We start from the raw sequence: 21,859 nt of genomic DNA, 5'->3' as shown, positions 1-21,859 counted from the left end.
TAATAATAGCCATTTATGTGAGCTGCTTGCCATTAATACCTAATTACCATGTTGCACGATAACTGTTGCTCATGTCATGATTAGATTAACTTTCTTACAGATTTTATTTTTTTAATTTCTAGAGCCTTAAACCATTGACTGATGCTCAATATGGTTTCTTGCTGAAGTAGCAGTGTCATCTTTCATCACCAAAAGTTATCAATAATGAACTCTTGTAATCAATTGCAAATTAAAAATTAGTGTAAAATTTATGAATTGAGAAAAAGAAAATGAAAACACTAATGTTAGGAAGGCTACAGTCACATGACTGTGCTTACACATTGCTGATAGCAGTGGAAATTGATGTGATCTAATTTTTTCTAAGTCTTAACAATTTTTACTGTTTATACCAGCAATCCTACTGTTGTTTATCTCTTCTGGGAAAGATCAAAGAGTATAAGTAATGTCTGAAAATTGGTCAGTGCTGCATTATAATAATCATAAAATTAAAAACTCAATACTCAACAGTAAGAGAATGAGAAAATAAATTCTGCATCTGATGGATGAAATATTATACAACTCTGATAAAATATTAAAGGCTATAATATCTTTTGAAATATAGCAGTAAAAGCTATTTTAAGACTTGAATGAGAATATATTTAAAGTAGTACTTGTTTCATTATAGTGGGATTATGTCAGTCACTGTATGTATGAGTTATTTATTTAATTCTTTGGAGGACGTTCTAAGCCATGCTTAGGAGACCTAGTGGATCCTGTTGGTGATTCTTGGCCAACTGAGCCAGTGGCTTAATGCAAGACCCCGAGGATGCCATGCTGCTTGGGCTCTAAGGTTCCAGGGCTAATTGCCTCCAGGGCCACACCCAGTGATGCTTGGGGGACCATGTTGTAACAAGAATCAAACTTTAATCAAGGCACATCCTAGACATGCTCCCAAACTGCTGTACTATTTCCTGACCTTTCTATATGTATGTTTATGTATATTTCCAACTTTGTAAACTTTTTATCATTTTATATTATATTTTTATTTAAAAAGAATAGCAAGTAATTCAAAATTAGCTAGTAGTTAAACCTAATCAGGTAACATTATTCCTTAAAGAATTTTAGTCCCTCCCAAAATTTGTGAAAGTGGATTTTAAGTATGGAAATTTTTTACATGCAAACATCACTTCATTTTTTATTTTTCCCTTTGCCTTTATTGAGGTTAATAGAAATGATTGTGGAATTTTTATATTAAAATACCATGATCCTTAAATTTATTACTGTCTCTATATAGCAAATGAAATTTTACTATGACTAGACCAATAGGCTGACCTATACAAAGTTTTACTGCTTGTTTTCATATTTTCTCATGTGATCAACTTCCCAATTCCTGGTAAAACTGTCCCTGGAGGATCATTCATCAGAATTCTTAAAATACAGACTATAAAGTGAAATTTTTATATTTGAAATTTTCTACTGTGGTTTCAAATATATAATTATCTATGAAAACTTTTTTGAACACTGTGCGGTTTTATTTCTACCACCCAGAACTGTGCCTGATGCAATGCGTTTTCTTAAAGCTGTTTTGCATGGGAGAGCTGTCTGGAGATCCACAAGTAGTCAAAGACTAGCTAAGAGGAGCACAGAAAATGTCCAACTCAGTCTGGAGTAAAATGTGTCAGAAATTGATTCAAAGAAGAGGGGAGACTTTCCCCAAACATGATCTTGTTTCAAGATTCACAGCAGTATGGAAAACATGGAGAGCCAATAAATAATTGTTGAATCTAAAGAATGAATTTTAACAAGAGGCTAGAAGATTTAGCTTGTTCAAAAGGGAGAATTGAGAGTTCAGGCTAAATCTCAGAGGGTTTTGTTGCGTGAGATATTTCACAACAGTGAAGTAGGATATTGCAGATGTAGATAAGAGTGTAAATGTAGATGAAACTTCAAAGGTAGGTGGGGGTGATAGGATCAAGAGCTAGACAGATTATAGTAAATTTGAATTTCTCCATCAGTTTAAGGACAATAAAAAGGATTCATTTTCACTTCTTTATTGAGGTTCCTGTGACTAATATTGCTATTTTTGGTAGTTTCCCACACACCTAATTCTAACATCCGAATCACCAGTATATCCATCTCCCTCCCACAAGGACCCCAATACTCCTTCCTTTCAAAGTCCTCACCCCCAACACCAGAACTATAAGAATGTTTAAGGAGGCGTGTGTCAGGATGTGATTTTTGCTTTTGATTCTAGAATAAAGAAAAGACTGTAGAGAGCATGAAGTCTAGTTATTGCAGTAGCAGGCCAGAGATGAAAACTTTGGAGACATCAGAGTCTTGGCAAAAGTAAAGAGTTGGAGATTATCGTAACAGGTATCAAAGGGCATCAGGAAATGTGCTGAGGGAGAACACAGGATCGGTAGGAGATGGGTGTGCATATGAGAGATTGTGAATATGCAATATAAAATAGTAGAAATGTCAAGGAAAATAATATTTGTAAAATGTTAAGATTTGTCAGGTAATTTTTTGAGTTCTATTTCAGTGAGTGCAAGGCAGTGAATGGGAAATATTGGAAAGAAGTGTTACTTCTTACTAGTAACAGTAATATAACCTCAGGGCTTTTAGCAAAATTTCAGGCTGTCTTGAGCCCATCGTATTTTCAGAAATCTTTGTTAAGTAGATTTGAAATTATTACATAGGTACTTAACCCAGGGTGGAAGTTGGGGGGAGGGTCGGGAACATGAGTATGTGTGACAGGGGAGTGTTTAAAAAGTTTTCATAGTCACTGAATCATTTAGACAGGCTTATCTCACCAAGGAGAGAGTAACAAAAAAAGGTAAGGTAAAATACGATTTAATAACTACTGTTTAATCTGTCGATCAGTGTAGTCAGATGTTACTCATTTATGAAGAAGAATTTCCTAACAGTTTTAAATGACAAAAATTAAATGATCGGCTTAATGTTTGCATGACAGTAGTAAAGAGTTATCCTGTACTAGCTATGGAATTATAAGACAAAATTACACTTACAAACCAGAAAATCTTGTTAAACTCACGAATATTCTTATATCCTTATATATAAATGTTTATATAAGGATATTCCTAATCATAGAGTTGATATATGACAGATTATTCTTGTTCTGTCATTGAAGAGAGTGGCTCATCACAGATGTTTATTCATGGATATTTGATAACCTCTGTGATTGCTATAAAACCAAAGTCATTGATAAAAATTCTAAAATAAAGCAGAGAGCTTAGAAAAAGTCTCAAAGGTTATGTCACTGACTTTGATAGCACTCATTTATTAGAAATTCATAATATTATGTGGCTTATCAAATTGTGAAACTGAGAAACATCCTTTTATGTAAAATTTATTATAGTTATAAATTCTTAGGTTAATATGGCACCTTTCAAATTACATATATAAAATTATTTTTATTCATCCAAGCCTCTCATGATAGATACCATGGAATTTTTAATATAGTTAATAGGAGAACTCTGGTGTGAAAGTGTTTGTATTGGTGTATTTTGCTGCTTTATTTTATTTTTCTTTTCTAGTCATATTCTCAGGAGTTAATGCTCCTTGTAGATATCAAGGAGCAGGAAATATTACCATAAGTTAGCTTTATAAAGCCACTAACCATGTTTGGTAAACTGTTAGGATGTGTTTCAGTATGAAATATCTCCTCCTTCAGTGGGGGGAAAATGGATATTTTGCTTATTAACTAGACGCTTAGCCTCTCATGTATTACATTTGTTATTCATACCACTGATGATAAAATCATGTTGTAAAGTACCACATAAAGTCTTGTTTAGCATTGTTTGTTTAGTTCGCACACTGAAACTCCCTGGGATAAGATAGTATAAACAAATTGACTCCTACCAATAAAATAGAGCCTGATTAGGTTATATGTGGCATTTTGAAGGACAAGAGTTTACTACTATGACGTAGTGATAATAAAAGATCCCATTTTACCAAACTCTTAGCTTTGTTTTTTTTTTGTTTGTTTGTTTGGTTTTTGATTCACCATGCCAGACACCATTTTCTGTTCTTGACACATTCAAAGAATAGTACTGCTTAGAGGTAGTTTAGCCTTTTCAGGGAAGTTCTTTTTCTCAGTTGAGTCATTAAGAGTAGTTGGTCCTCTGGGGTGAATCGGAGGTGGGTCCGGTTGGCCTGGTGCCCGCCCAGTCAGAACCCCTAGCAGCCACTTGCGCCTACAATCCCAAATCACTGCCATACCCCTGCCTGCCTACCATCTCAGGGCAGATCTCACTGAGACATAATCTTCTGAAAAATTCTGGTATGTGGGTTTTATGACTGAAATCTCCAGGCTTTTTCGGGGGCGGGGTGGACTACATTCTTCCACCTCCCTGTACTTCTGGAAGACTTGGCAGTCACATCCACACTCTAGTTATTCCAGGCTTACTATCCCGGTAGAAATACCAAATGCCCTGAACAAACACCATAGCCTCTTAGCACCCATATTGCAAACCATAATGCACAAAAGGAGAAGGAGAGAGAGAGCAAGAAGGAAAGTGCCTCCCTCTGGGGGTTGGGGGTGGGGTGTTGGGGAATGGTGGGAGGGAAACAGGGGACATTGGTGGTGGGAAATGTCCAGTGGTGGAGGGATGGGTGCTGGATCATTGTATGACTGAAACCCAATTATAAACAGCTTTGTAATGTTTATCTTACTCAATTAAAAAAACTTTTAAAAAACTGATGTGGAGTTCATGCCCAATTCAGTCAGCTTAATCAGTGACTGAACACATAGCAGTACTCCTACATTTGAAAAAAAGAGTAGATACTGCTCCTTTGTAATAAAATTAATTTGTTTTATTTATTACATGGTATATTTAAAGGATAGATTAGATGAAAAGGACTTGATTTTGATCTGTTTATATAAGTATTTAATTTAACATGATCAATCTTATTCTCTCTTTTAACCTCTGCATACACTGCGATATATGGAAGAACATAAACACACATCCAAATAATCTTAGCAGGATATATATTCTTTATTTTCCGATCTTAGTCATAGATATGCAGTCTCACAGAATGGTAAGAAACATTTCTGCTGCTCAGTAAGCCATTCAGTTATTAAATGACTGAACTGCCTCATACATAGTTTCATTCTGAACTATGGTTTCATTTTTTTAGTTTTCCTTTAAGGCTTTGGAAAAATCAGTTTTCCTTATTGATAACTTTTTCAATGATAGTTATTGAGCCTGGATTGTGGCAGCAGCAACTGAGTGAATCTTCTAAATCAGGAGTTGAGTATTCATCCCCAGTTTATTCCTCTTGGAAAGAAACACACTCCTTTGCACCATCTCGTTCTTCAACTTAGTTTTCTTTCCTTTTATATTTCCTGTTAAACTTTTCTGTCTGAATGTTAGTATTGTAATGAACTTCTATATAAGGATTCTTAAAATGTAGCCTTATGTTAAAATCCATAAATCCGTTTAAACTAGTTTTTCTCAAAATACAAAAGGACCATGTTGTTTTAAGTTAATGGCATTCCTGAAAATTTTAGCATTTTTCTCATTTTCTTTATGAAATAACATTTTCTTTCACTTCTTTTTGTATCCTATGGTTCCTAACAGTGTTCATAAATTGGTGACTTCTTTTCCAGCTCTGACACAAAGATTTTCTTTCCATGTACCTGCTGTTTGACATTGACAGGATTCTTGCCAGGAATTTGCATAAATTAATGTTTAACCCCGGACAGACTTTTCCTCTTCTCAGTGTTTATATGTATTCATAAACTGAAATTTAGCCATTCATAATACATTTTATACTCCAAAGAAGTTTATAAGCTCTCAGGAATACCATAAATTTCCCTACTCTTACTGATTTTTCATTAAACCCTAATAAGTAATCCACAGTTTTACACACTATTATACAATATAGACATAATCACAGATATTCCGTTAGTGCACCTCCTTATATAGAGAATCTGTTTGTCTTTCTCTTTAATAAGCAGCTTTGTGATAGTAGTAGAGAAGAGAGGATTTTAAGTTGCACAAAGGAATGCACTTCAGATAATCTTATGGATTAATATAGAATTTTTAATTGATTGCTTTACCTTAAAGCTTTTCATAAAGATACATAATAAATATTTGAAAGCCAAAGAAAACCCTTTTGACTTCGTTATACAGAGACTTTATACTTGTTAAACTTGCTCTTGCTATCATTTACCCAGCCATCACTGAATGGGAGGAAGAAATAGCTTCATTTTTAAACAAAGGATATCTCATGTATTTAATAGAAAGAAACATACTTTGCATTTTTCATATGTACCATGTACAGAACAAATTACTTTGCATTGTTTATATTACTAATGTTTTCTCTTTTTATTGTATATATCATGTTTCAGGTATGGAATTGCAGACAACTAAAGCATAGTTTCTAAATGTTTGTAAATAGTATGTGTATCCAATACGGTATTTAGTTCAGATGATACATACCTGCTAGTTATCCTTTACCTAAACTGATGGAAAAAGTTCTCTTTACTAATTTTAGGGAAATTGTTTTTTTGGTATTTTTCTTCAACCATCTAACAATAAAAAAGGTGATTATGAAGGTCCTATTATGCTTGAAAAAGAATGATACAAGTAAACTCATAATGAACATTTGAAATTTCAGCAAAAGGAAGATACTTATAATTTTAAGCATAATAAGAGTAACATATTTATGTATTAGCAATTCCACTGATTTAGGTGAGGTGGATATTTGTTTTAGAATGTGAAATTTGGAGATCCTTCTATTCAAAACCCAGTTTTTGATGGTGTGTGTAAGCTCTTCATGTACACTAACCAATTTAACATCTATGGAAACTTTATGAAGGAATTAGTATCCTCACTTTACACAGAAGGAAAATTACAAACACAGGCTCAGAATCAGTCAGCAAGTAATATGACACGAATCATTGAACTAGTAAGTTATAGAGCTGATGCTCAGGTTTAAATCTGCTATCCACTTGCCCATTTTCTGTCTTACATAAGGATATTATTGTGGAGGTGAAGTAAGGTAATTTATATAATTCAGCATATCAAGTTCTACTCAAAATATGATAACTTGTTAAGTGTGTTTGAACATTTAATTCACTAAATCTTAGTTTTTACAAATTTAGAGAATATAAATTCAGAAATGAAGATAAATGTATACAGTGATATCAGCTAGTAGTTTTCAGGGACAGGAAAGTATTTTATATAGGGGAAATAGAGCAACCTATTCCCTTAATCTACCTTTCTTTAGATAAAAAAGAGTTTAATATGCTGAGAAACTCCTTAGTTTTTTAAATTTCACTAGAATTTAGTTTTAAGATTAAAATATATGTAAGGCTCACAGTAAGTATTGTTCTGTTTTCTGATAGTCTTCTAATTTCCACATTGCAAAATAAAAAATTGAAAAATCACTAAAATAACTTTCTTGAAAATTCAGAAAACTCCCGAGATGATCTGGTGCTAAAATAATGCCTTTCATTAGTTGTGTATGAGTTTCAATATAAAACTTTATATTTAGTTAGGAAAATCATACTATTCAGATACAGGTTGAAACCAATATGCAAGTCAATTATAAGGATTTAGCTTGATGACACAGCATGAGCAAGCAATGATTGAACAGCTGCTAAAAATATAAAAGAAGCAGCATTATAACAATAATTGATGTAGTCTTTATTCATCATGGAAATAATATTTTTAAGCAGACCATATTTAGAATATTATTCTGAATATTGGCTTATATCAAATTGAAAATATTAAAATATATAAAAAGAAAAAGTAATCAAGATGATGAGAGATTTTAGAAATAATCACATTTGAAAAATTATTCCAGAAACTAAGATGTTAGTATTATTGAAAATCAAAACCTGAGGAAAAGTCTAATGCTTGTTAAAAATAATTCTAAATCTTTCATATTGCAAGGAAAACAGGCTCAGCTCAAAAACGAGAAGTTCCAGAAGTGCAGATTTACACTTTTTGATAATGAATATGAAGTCAGCTACAGTTGACTACTCAGGAAACCTGAGCACCTGTTACTAGAGTTATTGAAGGAGTCACAGACAACCACTATTTGGGTATGATGTGATGGATGAATTCTTTTATTTTTGTTTTAGGACTTCGTCCAGTAGTGCTTGGGTGCTATTTTCAGAACAGCATTTGGGGACCATGTGGTGTTGGGATCCAACCTGGGCTTCCCACAATCAAAGCATATGCTTCAGTATGATTTGTGTAGCAAAGGTCAGGTTATTGATATTGTAAGTGCTTTAAACCTATGGTTTAAGTACCTGGAATGATAATTGGCAGATGTTTTATTGTGTGTTTTTGTGATGGTTTTTGCTGCACTGCTGGCTGAGGGTAGAAGATACAAACCTAGTGGTTCTTGGTAGCTAGAATCAGATGTCTTGGTGATCTACTGATGATCTACTCAGTGCTAAGAATCTAACCTGGAATCTCCACATGCAAAAATATCTGCTCAACTATTTCAGTCATATCTCTAATCACTACAGAGGCTTTTTATACTCCTGTTATCTTTGAACCAGAGAGCTCACTTACTTGCTATGAAGGTGGGAGGCCTATATATGTATATCTTCCTCATATATAGGGGTGTTCTCCCAAGTTCCTAATGGAAGGTAGACACTGAGCACCGCCAGGTATGGATCTCAAAAAACGAGCGGGGGGTGGGGGGAGGAGATTTTATCTGTATGTTTCACTAAAGAGAATAGTTTTAGTTTGTTATTTAGACATCAGGCTGGAGCAATAACACAGCGGGTAGGGCATTTGCCTTGCAAGCGGCTGACCCAGGTTCAATTCCTTCGTCCCTATCCTGCCCACATGGCAGAGCCTGGCAAGCTCTCTGTGGCATATTCGATATGTCAAAAACAGTAACAAGTCTCATAATGGAGACGTTACTGTTGCCCGCTTGAGCAAATCGATGAACAATGGGAGGACAGTGCTACTACTTGTATTTAGACATCATTTACTTACCTATTTTTGTTTTTTTTTTTGGGGGGGGCACACCTGGCATTATCCAAAACTTGTCCCTAGCTGTATGCTCAAGGATCACTCCTGGCAGTGCTCAGTTCACAGAACATGGGTTGGGGATCGAACCCACCCGGGCCATATTTAAGGAAAGTGCCTTATCCATTGTAGTATCTAGCTTGTTCCAGCGTAACCTTTGTTAATAGGAGTTACTGTAAGTACCTACATGTGGGGATTAAATGTGAAAATAGTATATATACATTGGACCTCTGCTTTAACATTCAAAATTTTTGTTATTTTCTGTGATTCTCATGTGTTTGAGTTTTCCTCAAGGGAGAAAAAGTATCATCTATTTTATTTCATTATTAAACGGGCTGGAGCGATAGCACAGCGGGTAGGGCGGTCGCCTTACAAGCGGCCAACATGGCCGACCTGAGTTCGATTCCTCCGCCCCTTCGGAGAGCCCGGCAAGCTACCAAGAGTATTGGATATGCCAGACACAGTAACAACAAAGTCTCCAATGGAGACGTTACTGGGCCCGCTCGAGCAAATCGACGATCAACGGGAGGGCCTTTACCTTACCTTACCTTATTAATGGGTATTACAATATAAAACTTGTCAAGATATATTTCCCCTACTCCTCAGACCTCAGTACTTCCTAAAAGCAGAGGTCTATATTTTATCCATTTGTCATGGTTTTCTTCGCCCACCTCCCCTATCAATCTATGTTTCAGGTCATTGTAGCAAACTATCTGCCTCAGATGATCAGTTAGATAAAATCGACAGGGTTGAATCTTTGGAGTAAAAAACCAGAATTATGATATATAGTTGTTGTTTTCAGGGAAGGAATTAGTTAACTCATCTTAGTTCATATTAGCCTACATTTTTAGCATGTAAATGATTTAAATTATGAGAAGATGAAATGAAATAAAACTATTTGTGATTAGTGGCTGTATATATTAACCACAGAAGGTAATAAAATATTATAATTACCATATTTGAGAAATAAGTTATTTTTACAAAGATAATTTATATGAATGGCATCATTTATGAATGATACTGATAACTTGTCAATTATAGCTGGGCGCTTTCTCTTATCAATTATCATTGCTGTACTATCACATTAAATTTTTTTTTCTACTGATTTCTTTAAGGAATTTGCTAAAGTGTAAAGATATGAATTAAAAGCAGGACATTTAAAGATGTTAATTTTAAAATATTTTATTCAAATGTCTATAATTTTAATTGATCATTTTCTGCCATGTTCCTTTCTTTTTGTCTTATTTCTTTTATGTATTTGCCCTTTGTTTTCTACATATTTTTTAAAAATGAAAATCCTTCCTCAAAAACAAAGAATAGTAACAATAGAGTGATCTATAATGTGAAATTGTTGGTTTTTTGTGGTTAGTTTTTGAATTTCCAGAGAAGTTAAAGGAAAGCTAGTGACATGAATCTCTTTCATTGGTCCTTTTATTTTGTTCAGTGTCTTTTCCACATTTCTGTGTGCTAAGCTGTATGAGAAATATTTAAAGAACAATTTCTGTTTTATAACAAACTCCTTGAGTTATAGGTAGTTTAATTGAAGGAGGGCTATATGTTTTATTATCAGAACATCGCTTTATTCAGAATAGTGAGAAACATATATTGCTTGTTTGCTAAACTTTTTATAGGTATAATCTCATATAGTTCTTCTTGTTAACATATAAGTTTATTCATTGCTGTTTCTGAATGAGAAACTGCAATGTCAAGAGGTTGATTAACATGGCTAGAAAGTGGTAGAGTTTAAAATCAGACTCAGTCTACTCAGACTACAGAATTCCTGTCCTTACTCCCTGGCCCCAGATCTCAATAGTTAATAGACTGAGATCTGAGGCTGGGATGATAGTACAGAAATTAGGCCTTACGTGCTCCCCACTACCATAGAACCTGAGTAGCACCATAGTATTCCTGGGCCCAAGTGAGAAAATTGCCAACAGTTGCCTCCAGACTTTCTGAACACTCTGTGGTAGACCCTCCTTTCCACCCTTTCTTCCTCCCTCCCAAATAATAAAAGAGAAATTTGGGATTAAGGTGATAGTTCAATAGGCTGAGCACAGCGCCTTGCATGTGAAAAACCTAAGTTTATCCACGGCACCAGATGGTCCCTGAGCACATCTCTCAGCATCCTATATGCAACACAGAGTCAGGAATATCCCCTGAGCAGCATGGGATGGGGCCCCAAAGAGCCTACAACAATGAAAAGAGACTGACATCTTAAATACTAATACCATTATATGATATATCTCAAGAAAATTGTAGAGTGGCATCTTTTGACAGAAATAGATTTCCTACTCTGAACTTCTGGACAGGTTTTTAGGCTCAGTTTAATCTTTAGTCAAAATAGGCAGTGAGTTATAGGGGCCAAAGACATAGCTCAAAGGGCTTGAGCACATTGCAAATAGGATGCCCACTTTGATTCCCAATGTAACCAAGAAGGTTTGGATCTACTACCAATTAAGGACCAATCAAACAAAAGACACAGTGACAATATTAACAGGTTAAGAGAGAAATTTATTGACAACTAGCTAGCAGGTTGGAATACGACAGACTCAGGTCTTCAGAGCCAACCAGAGAAAAGATTTTTGTTTTTGTTTTGGTTTGGGGGCCACACCTTACTGTGCTTAGGGCTTACTTCTGGCTCAGTCCTCGGGAATCACTCCTGGCAATATTCAGGAGACCATGTGTGCTGCAGGGTATTAAACTGGGGAATTGTCCACATTCAAGACAAAAACCTTATCCTTGTACTGTTTCTTTGCCTGGAAAGACAATTTTAGGATGGGTGGGTTATGGACTGGGAGGCACCAGGGTGATCAGTAAATTAATTCTCCCAGGGCTAATTCCCCGAGCACACTTCCACTGTGACTGCAAATGATAGTTTATTTATATTTACATAATTTTTACAAATGATTATTTTAGACTCTTCAGTAGTATTTCAACTAAAGGTAAAGACCTTTAAATTAAGATTGTATTTGCCTCAGGACTGAAGCCAAGCGTTTATTTAAAATTGACAATAAGCTAGCTCTTAGGAAAAGTTAAGCAAATTTGTCTGAATAAAAAAAAATAAAATATATGCCCTGTGATGTAATGAAAAGATTGTTGGAATAGGCAGTCCAGGATCTTATTGATGTATGAACCACTTAAATAACATTGGTAAATTACTTGAAGCCTTATTAATTTTTTCATTTGTGTAGTAGTGAGATTTTATCATTAAAAGCATCATTGCAAGGATTTATGAGACAAAATATTTACTCCCGTTAGTTGCAAATAAACTTAGGATTGTTTTTAAGTAAAGGAGTATCCATACTTTAATCATTTGGAAATTTGATTTAATTGACATGTTTACTAGTGTTTTTTTTTTCCCCCTATCTGTATTATATTCTCCTAGCTAAATGATGTGGGCTTTTATGTTTAGTTGAGTGACTGAGCTGCCAAAAATGCACATTGATTAAGGGTATAAAATCTTCATGTTAAAGGGACTCAGATGAATAACTCTGTATTTGACTTTTCTGTCATTTAGACATCTAGTTTTTCCCCATGTTAAAAATCAGTTGCTGTGTGTAGTTTTTGCTTTAGTCGGCAGCATGTGGAGTAAAACATTGAGCAGGATTTTTCAGATGGCTGTAGAATATTCTGTCATCACAATTTTAATTTCCACTTTACAAAACAAACTTTTCAGTAATATATAGTTCTTAATACTGCTTGATATGTAAATAAAAAAATTACATAACATTATCTGTTCATTTAGGAATAGTTGTTTAGTAATTAGATTTTGAGTCAGGCTTTGTGTGTGTGTGTGTGTGTTATTCAATCTTTTTTTCCTCTTTTGCCAAAAGTTTTTGGATTAACTATTACTGGGCAAGGTACATATTAAAGAGATAATTTTTAAAACAACTTTAAGGACAGGAGATACTGTAAGTTTTCCATATTTTATTCTATTATGTAACCTTATTTTTTAAAATGGTGTTACTTATTATCATAAAATTTATTTTATTTCTATAAGTTGCTCATTGAAGCCTCTAACCATAGAAGGTGAGTTGTTAATACCAAGTGAAATCAGTTATAGGAGTGTAAAGATCATGTTCAGGCCTTATTCCTGTGTCTGTGATCAGGGATAACTTTTGGTGGAGCTTTGCAGACGTGGTGACAGGAATCAAACCCAGTCAGCTGCATGTATGGCAAGAGCTTTATCTGCTGTACTGTTTCTCAACCCCTGTTTTCAGATATTGATTATTGATGGAGTCCCAAGAATTAAAATAATTCTTATATTCTAGTTATTGATAACTACAGCAAGAAGCTGAATAGTACAAGAGGTACCATTTTAATAAAGTATAGCCATCATAATAATGTTACATCGAGTAGTTTCATTGTCCTGAAATTGTCCTGTTTTGTTCATCATCACTCCATCCATAACATCCCAGTCCTTGGCCACCACTTGTTTTTTAACTGCCTTCATAATTTTGCTTTTATATTACATTGTGTTTTAAAAAAAAGATGTCTTTAAAATGGTAGTTTGCTTAAGTTTTATAATTAGCTTGTAGAACCAGAGAAATAGTGCAGAAGTTAACGCTTTCACCTGGCATGCAGCTAACCCTGATTCAGTCCTTGGCACTACATAGTTACCCAGACATCTCAAAAGTGACTTCAGAGCACAGAGCCTGGAGTAGCCCTGAAGCACTTCTGGGTTGTCTATCTAGTCCCCTCTACCCACACTCCCTCTCCCCGACCCACAACCACCCAAAAAAACAAAAATTTCTCCAAGTAGGAAAAGATGACCTGGAAATTCACAGAGGTAGTTCGTCTGTGGTTCAGTGAAGGAGATACCTTCTCTTTAGTATTTCAATGTTTAAAGTTTCTTAAACTTCAAGAATTACTGTGGATTATGTGTAATATACATTTCATATTTTGGCTACATATTTGTGACTATTGTAAAAATTCTTTTGGAAGGAAATGACTTAAAGTTTTATTAAATTACACAGAAAGTAGTTATTAGGACAGGCATAAATAAGTTTTTCCTTGTTTTCCATAACTTCATGCACCAACCAGATAATCTCATCAGTTTACTAGTTTATGATGTAAAGGGATTTCAGTTTAAGATAAAGTAATTCATGGGGCTGCAGAGATAGTATAGTGGGTAACATGCTTGCCTTGCACGCAGACAACCTGGTTTCAGTTCTCAGATTCCCATATTGAGCCCCAAGCTCTGCCAGGTGTGATCCCTGAACAGAGAACCAGGAGTAAGCATTGAGCACTGAAAAAAGGCTTAAATAATTTAATTAAGCTAGAACAAAGAAAATTAGAAAAGTACCAGGAAATTGACTCAGCCGTAAAATTCCATAAGTAGGTCAGCATTTGAATCATACATACGAACACAAGTTCCTGGTAAGATAAAAGGGAGATTATCAAACTTAGACATTCTGAATTTCAGGATTAGTTTCCTGACTTCCCTGGCATTCATTTGTAGTAAATTTCCAGAGTTTCTTTATTTGCTTAGTCTGGAATTTCTCAACCTCCATCCACACTGTTAGCATTTGAGTTGAGTAAATTTTTGCTGTTTGGACCCCCACCCATATATTGTAGGATGTTTAGTAGGGTTCTACACAAAACTGCTTGAAGTTTCACAAAAACATAGTGTTATTTCTCTACCTATTTTGTGACCCTAGATTTGCTAGGGACAAGAGAAATACTGCTAGAAAGGGATGGAGGTACTGTAATGGTATCAAAATGGTTTGCTACTGTTTGGAATTATAAAGAATTTTATTGAGTCCAATAAAATAGATTCTTAATAGTGTCAATAGCACAGTGGGTAGGGCATTTGCCTTGCATGCGGCCAACCTGGCCAACCCAGGTTTGATTCCTCCACCCCTCTCGGAGACCCAGGCAAGCTACTAAGAGTATCTCGCCCGCACAGCAAAGTCTGGCAAGCTACCCGTGACGTATTCAATATGCCAAACACAGTAACAACAAGTCTCACGAAGGAGACGTTACTGGGCCCGCTCGAGCAAATTGAACAGTGGGAGGACAGTGACAGTGACAGTGACAGTTTAGTAGGTTGTAGGATCCTTGGCCTTTGTTCATTAGATGTAGTTAACATTAAGTAACTCTACACTCTATTTCTTCAGTGTATAATAGCCAGAAATGTCTCCAGACTCACTTTATGTCAGTAAAATTTCTTGGATATGGCAATCTAAAAACATCATTGCCTAATGCCTCTTTTGTGGAAGAGTAAAATCACTCCAAATGAGAATCACTGATTTGGCACCTTCCTAGAATTCCAGGTTTGTATACTTAGGGGTTTCTCACCTTATTACATACAGACTAGAGACACTAACTTCTCTTTCAGTGTGTTTCCTCCTTTAAGGTTCCAAGAGCTAATTTGTAATGAGCTTTTGTAACTCAGTTCCTCTATGAATTATGAAATATGCCATTGTGTTCTCATTCCAGATACATTATGCTCTACTGAGAGACAAGCTGATTATGTAGGAATGATGTTAGTTGTGAACTGTCAAACATGTTTTGTAGATAAAGTTTTGCATTTCCTTCTTGTTTCTCTAACCTTTTGTTTCTTTCAAAATACAATTTTTTTCATGTTTGGTGTCACAATGATTTGCATTTTATATCTCATCATTTAAAGAGCAATAGATTACTAAAAGTAATAGATTACTAAAAGTAATAGATTACTAAATCGATTAGTAAAAGTTGCCATCAAAAGACTTACTTTGAATCAAGGGTCTAATATATGCAAGGTTTAACCTCTTAAGCCATATCCTTGGCCCAAAACAGGGCTCATTTTGTTACTTAGAATTTTAAAACCAGGTTTTATATGCTACCTTGATTAAGATGAGTGAAAAAAACTAAGTCCCAATGAAATGGTTTTTAATCTCAAAAACATGGGGAAAATGACATTGGAAGGTACCATTATATGAAAATTACATGGATTTTTTGTTTCTTTTAAAAAGAACCTTGCTTAAGAGAAACAAAATGTTCCTAGTCTGGTCTTTTTCTCAGAAAGCTTTGTAACTTGAACAAACCACTTTACGTCTTTGCATCAAGAGATTCTTCATTTGTCAAATCAGTGGAGACAGACTAGGTGTCATTCTCGGACTCTGTCAGCCTAATCATCATGTCAGAATTTTAGAACCATGTTCTTGTACATATGACATTAAAAAAGCTTGAATTCCAAATGTTACAGCATAGTAAGATGTAAAAGGAAAAGATCGCCTAGCACAGTGATTTTTTTTTCAACTGCCAGTCCTGAACTATTTGCAAAAATTTCCTGCATATCTTTTTGTGGAAAAGTTAGTGACACTTAACACATGGTACACTTAGATCATGTACTGGTACTATTGTAGCTCATGTATTGGTACCGTTGTAATTATTTACATATAAATATAATATTGTTTTACTAATGTCTTACCAGTTGATGGAATATTTTCATTTTTGCTGGTCCAGAGGTATAAAAAAGTTGAAAACTATTGGGTTAGAAGAACAAGATATAAATTCCATTTGAAATTGACTCCAAATAACTGATTTATTTACTTGAAGTGTGTGTGAGGTACATGAAATGTAAAAAAGCTCCAAGTATTAGCTTTAGGCTATAGGAAGTGGTTCTTTGGGTAACCAGTTTTGACCTTAAACACTGTGAGAGCAATATTTATCTTTGCTTTTCACTCATTGGTTTCCAGTCCTAAATAAATGGAAGTATAGCTTTACTCTGGAATATTTGCAAGTATAGAAATCAAATTTTATTTTTGACAGTAACTGAAAATAAAGATGTTCAGAATATTTATTTTTTGTTTCTACTTTGTTGGAAAAGATGAAGACATAAAATAATATAAAAGAAATCTTATGACTGACTACCTCTATAAAATCATTTAATTGGTTCTAGCCAGTAGAGTTTGTGAATCTTTTAAACATAGAGATACATCTTTTCAAATAGTGGCGTCATTTATTATATAAATGCAATTCAGTCACTCAGTAAATACTCTACCTTAAATAGTGTATTTTATTGACAAAGTATATAATTTTAGATATCTTCTCTAGACAGATTTGCAGCTGATGTAGAGAAAAATAAATTTCGTTTTTTCCCATTCTAATCCCTGAAATAAGTATTTTATTTCTTGTAATGCCAAATATATAATTTATTCTGCTTAGGCAATGTGCAAAGCTTCAAATGTTATTATGTTATAAAATTAAAGTTTTAAAGTTCCTTTTCATATTGAACTGTAGTTATTTGACACTCATCATCCAGAACAGTGACCAGAATAATAAAAAATTCTCCATTCCTGAACACTTTTTCATTTTCTTCCTGTATTTAATTGCTTTGCTAAATTATGGAAATAATAGCTTTGCTTCTAAACTCTTTTGATTGTTAATCAAATGATCATAGAAAAAGTAGAGATCACCTGGAAGTTCGTCTCTAAAATGTAGTCATTAAATTAGGTCAGATATATTGTCGGAGTTCTCTTTTTATCTTATGTAGATTTTGATGACCATTTAAGGATTTTCATTAATTTTCGACTCTTGGTTTATTTTACTTGCAAATGGAGACTTCAAGATTTGTGCTGTAATATTTGAATCAAAACCCAAGTTTCGTCATAGTGGTATTGGGCCAAAGTCACAAAGCTGTCCTGAGATTCAGTGTCCCTTTTATAAAATGGAAATAATGGTTCACAAGAATACCAATGTGTATGGCTAATAACAAGAATTATGTTCTTGTTAAATATTAAATATCATTTCTAAATAATAGGATTTGCTCAAATTACCTCAGCATTTTTTCTGCTTCTGTTAGGTGAAATTGCATGGTTGGATCTGTAAAATTTAAGACTAGAAACCAGTCTTTAATATAATTACCTGTGTTATTAAAAGGGTGAAAGGAAAGCAATCTTTTGGGAAAGAAGATGCAAAGATAAAAGAGGACCAAGAAATAGGATAAATTTCTGAACTCATGCAAATTATTGTGCTCTATAATTTAGTTGGAATTTAAACTGTAGTTTTGAAATAAATGTTTTATCTTTCATAAACAAAATTGAGAGCCATTTTTTTCTGTCTCTGAAAGGAAACATACTGCATAGCTGTATTAATTTAAAAACTAAAATAATAGGGTGGCAGCACTCAGTAAGAAACCAATGTGGCTCTTGGCTACATTTCTGTTGCTTCTAAGCCCTTTCAAATTTTATAATTAACTATTCTCTTTTGGCTGTTTAATCTGCATATCCTAATTTTCCTGTGCTATTCCTTGAGCTAGTAGATCTACCCTGCTATAAGAAAGAAAAGGAGAAGTAAATAGTTTGTGTCTTACTGTGGTGATTGCTGTGTCTTGCATGAAGCTTTCTTTCTTTGTAAGTTGTGTTCCTTCTTCATTACATTCCGCTATGTATTACTGCCTCTAGAGGAAGGTTCTTAGTGATGCTGAAGTTTTTATCAGATGAAAACATATAGCTTGTGAATATTTTCTGACTCTTCTCACCCTTTTTTCATTTCTTAACAAAACTCCTTTCCATGATAAATTCTTATAAACATTTAATAACCTAAATGCTCAAGAATAATTTTATTTATAGTCTTGGCTTTTTGTGTTTTTACCACTTTATATCATTTCATGAGATAATCTTGCTATCATGTGGAAATAGATCCCTTTGTTAGAATAAAAATTTGATTCTGATGTTACTTCTATAAATTTCATTCTTCTATTACCAAGGACCAAAAGAATTGTTAAATCCCTGCCTTTCTCCCCTCTCCATTTGATTTTCTCTCTTATGAAAGTTGAAAAATGTGGATTCTAGGGAAACTTGAGAGGGTATATAAAAGCTGGGACCATAAAGTGTATTTAATTTGGGAAACTTTGAAATCTTTTGAAGTGTTAAGTAGCTGCTCTTTGCAAATAGGAGGAAGAAGGCACCTATGACCAAACACTTGAGTTCCGTAGAGGAGGTGATGGCCAGCCAAGGAGATCCACTCGGCCAACCCAGCAGTTTTACCAACCTCCACGGGCTCGGAACTAATACTGAAAGGTAAACTTAACATTACATAATAGTTGTTGTAAACAGAAAGATGCTGCTATCTATTCATGCTGAATATGTAAGTCTGATTATAAATATTTAATAATGGTTATATAATTTTTTAAAAGGTTGTTTTTGAACTTTATAGTATGTGCTGGAGCGATAGCACAGCGGTAGGGTGTTCGCCTTACAAGCGGCCAACATGGCCGACCCGAGTTCGATTCCTCCGCCCCTCTCGGAGAGCCTGGCAAGCTACCAAGAGTATTCGATATGCCAAACACAGTAACAACAAAGTCTCCAATGGAGACGTTACTGGGCCCGCTCGAGCAAATCGACGATCAACGGGAGGGCCTTTACCTTTACCTTTACCTTTACCTATAGTATGTAAGAGCATATCATAGTAGACCAGAGAGATGGCTCCCTGGACTGGAACTCATATTTTGAGTGCAAGATACCCTGGATTTGGTTTGGTCACCACATCTTTGAGCATGTATTGGAAATAGCCCTTGAATGCCACCAAGTGTTGCACAAACAGACCAGCATATATGTATGTGTGTGTGTATATATATATATATGTATATATATATATCAGCATATATAGCTAGAAATTGCTTTCCACCAAATCTTTCACCATAGATGAAGTGTGTAATTCATTCTGTTTGTTCTCTTCACCTATTCGCTTCATTAGAGGTGATGACAATCTTTGAAATGAATTTAAATTTTCAAACAGGAAGAAAATGAACAACAATGAAGGACTAGATAACTGCTAACCTGATTGAGTTTATTTTTTTATTCATTTTTAAGAAAGAGAAATATATATATTTAGGAATTGGATGAAGACACCATGATTAGTTATTGAAATTTAATTTGGAATCTCAATATTATTGATCTAGAAACTTTCATGTTAGAGTTTTAGAAAAAGAGTTACTATTTGAAAATTATAGAAAGAAGAAATACTTATTCTTAAAAGTCAGGAGAGTGGGACCAATCTAAGGTATTATATTTTGATGAACAAATTTCTTACTTATCTGACATGTTTGGGGAAGGAAATAATTTTGCCTTTCTTAATTGTTTTATTATGCCAAGACCAAGGTTTTCCCATTATAACTTTTATTATATATATCATACTAAGACTATTTTTGATTTAACATCTTTTTTTCAGTATGCCTCCAGTAGCTGTATAATCAAGAATTAAAAAGAAATTGTTCCCAGTCCGTTATTTCAGATATTTATTATAATAAGACTGTCCACATTGTATTTTTTCCTTACTAAGTGATTCAACTTTTCAGAGCAGCTGTGACTATTTAGCACTTGAATAGCGGCTAACCTCTCAGTTGAATTGTGCTATACATGAAAAAAATGCATATCGTGCATTTTAGATATTTAGTTTTTTTTTAAAGAAGAGTATCTCAATTTTAATTCATTAGATACCAACATAATGTCTTAGATAAAATGGATTAAAAAAATTCTCAAAATTTATTTTCCCTTTTTTTTTAACAGTGGCTACTAGAAAATTTAAAATTATACATATTTTTCAGATAGTATTTTTTGCACTGTCACAGCATCTTAAATCTTACTCAGCTTTCCCTAAACCCCTTATTTGTTAAGAGTTGTTTTGGTCTATCATCTTAAGTGAAGGAATGGTTGCTTCTGGTTTTTTTGTTTAGTATTCTGTCTAGAGCATGAACTTGTTTTCTTTGTTTAGTATTTAGAGCTTTTTTTTTGTTTGTTTGTTTAGTATTCTGTCTAGGGCTGTAGCGATAGCACAGAGGGTAGGGCGTTTGCCTTGCACACAGCCAACATGGCCAACCCGAGTTCGATTCCTCCGCCCCTCTCGGAGAGCCCGGCAAGCTACCGAGAGTATCTCACTCGCATGGCAGAGCCTGGCAAGCTACCTGTGACGTATTCAATATGCCAAACACAGTAACAATAAGTCTTACGAAGAAGACGTTACTGGGCCCGCTCGAGCAAATCGATGAACAACGGGAACGGGAGGACCTTGACCCCCTGATTCTGACTAGAATGGAAGTCGGATGTTACTTGAATGCTGAATTACCTAAGTAAGCCATGGAGCACCCTTTTTATTGTTTCATTGACTTTTATTTGTATTTAATATAAGGCCATCAAGTAAATAGGTAGGACTTACTGTCCAAAGTCCCACAGAAGAGCTATTTGCCATTTTTCCTATTGTTTGAAAGAACTGATGAAAACAGAATCAATATATATGTAAAGACTCCCCACCCCAAGCAGAGCCCCTGCAGCTGAAGACCTCTGGAACCAGCCACAGCCATGCTTAAGACCACTCTCCACACGCTTGGACGAGCCTCACGCATGAAGGAACTGGCAGAGGAACCCAGGTGTTCGGGACCCGGGGCTGAGATCTCCAAGCCTGCTCGGATCAGGACTGGGTCTCCTCCACCCAGATTCCCCATCTTCCAGTTTCTGTGCAGTTACACCTACCAACTGCCCCCAACACTGTGTAGTCCTATCAATGGCCAAGATCCAGAGACTAAACAATCTCCTGGAAGTGCGCGGCTGTGTTTGAGGCCACGTGACCTCTTATTGTTTAGTTCTCAGTCTCAGAGAACCCGGCAGGCTACCAAGAGTATCCTGCCCACATGGCAGAGTCTGGCAAGCTCCTCGTGGTGTATTTGATATACCAAAACCCAGTAACAATGAAGGGTCTCATTCCCCTAACCCTGAAAGAGCCTCCAATGTGGCACTTGCTAAAATCTCAGGGCTAGGATGAGTGGAGACGTTACTGGTGCCTGTTCGAGGAAACTGGTAACAATGGGATGACAGTGACAGTGATGAAAGCAGAATCAATTTTGATATATCGTCTGAATTTTTGAATGAGGTTCAGGA

The 21,859-nt window shown here is 34.9% G+C and overlaps 1 protein-coding gene across 2 annotated transcripts in view; it reads left to right on the top strand.

Annotated features, from left to right (window-relative positions):
* TDRD3 (tudor domain containing 3) overlaps nt 1–21,859 on the top strand; it is a 119,770-nt gene that overhangs the window by 94,032 nt on the left and 3,879 nt on the right. For both annotated transcript variants that reach the window (XM_056109911.1, XM_056109910.1), the window contains one exon: nt 18,881–19,006. In XM_056109911.1, coding sequence (XP_055965886.1) covers nt 18,881–18,997 — 117 coding nt within the window. In that variant the 3' untranslated portion in view covers nt 18,998–19,006. The remainder of the gene's footprint in view (nt 1–18,880; nt 19,007–21,859) is intronic.

Source organism: Sorex fumeus, unplaced genomic scaffold (genome assembly GCF_029834395.1).
Source record: "Sorex fumeus unplaced genomic scaffold, SorFum_2.1 ptg000008l, whole genome shotgun sequence".
In the NCBI taxonomy this organism is placed as follows: Eukaryota; Metazoa; Chordata; class Mammalia; order Eulipotyphla; family Soricidae; genus Sorex; species Sorex fumeus.
This window is presented reverse-complemented; position numbering and strand designations above follow the sequence as displayed.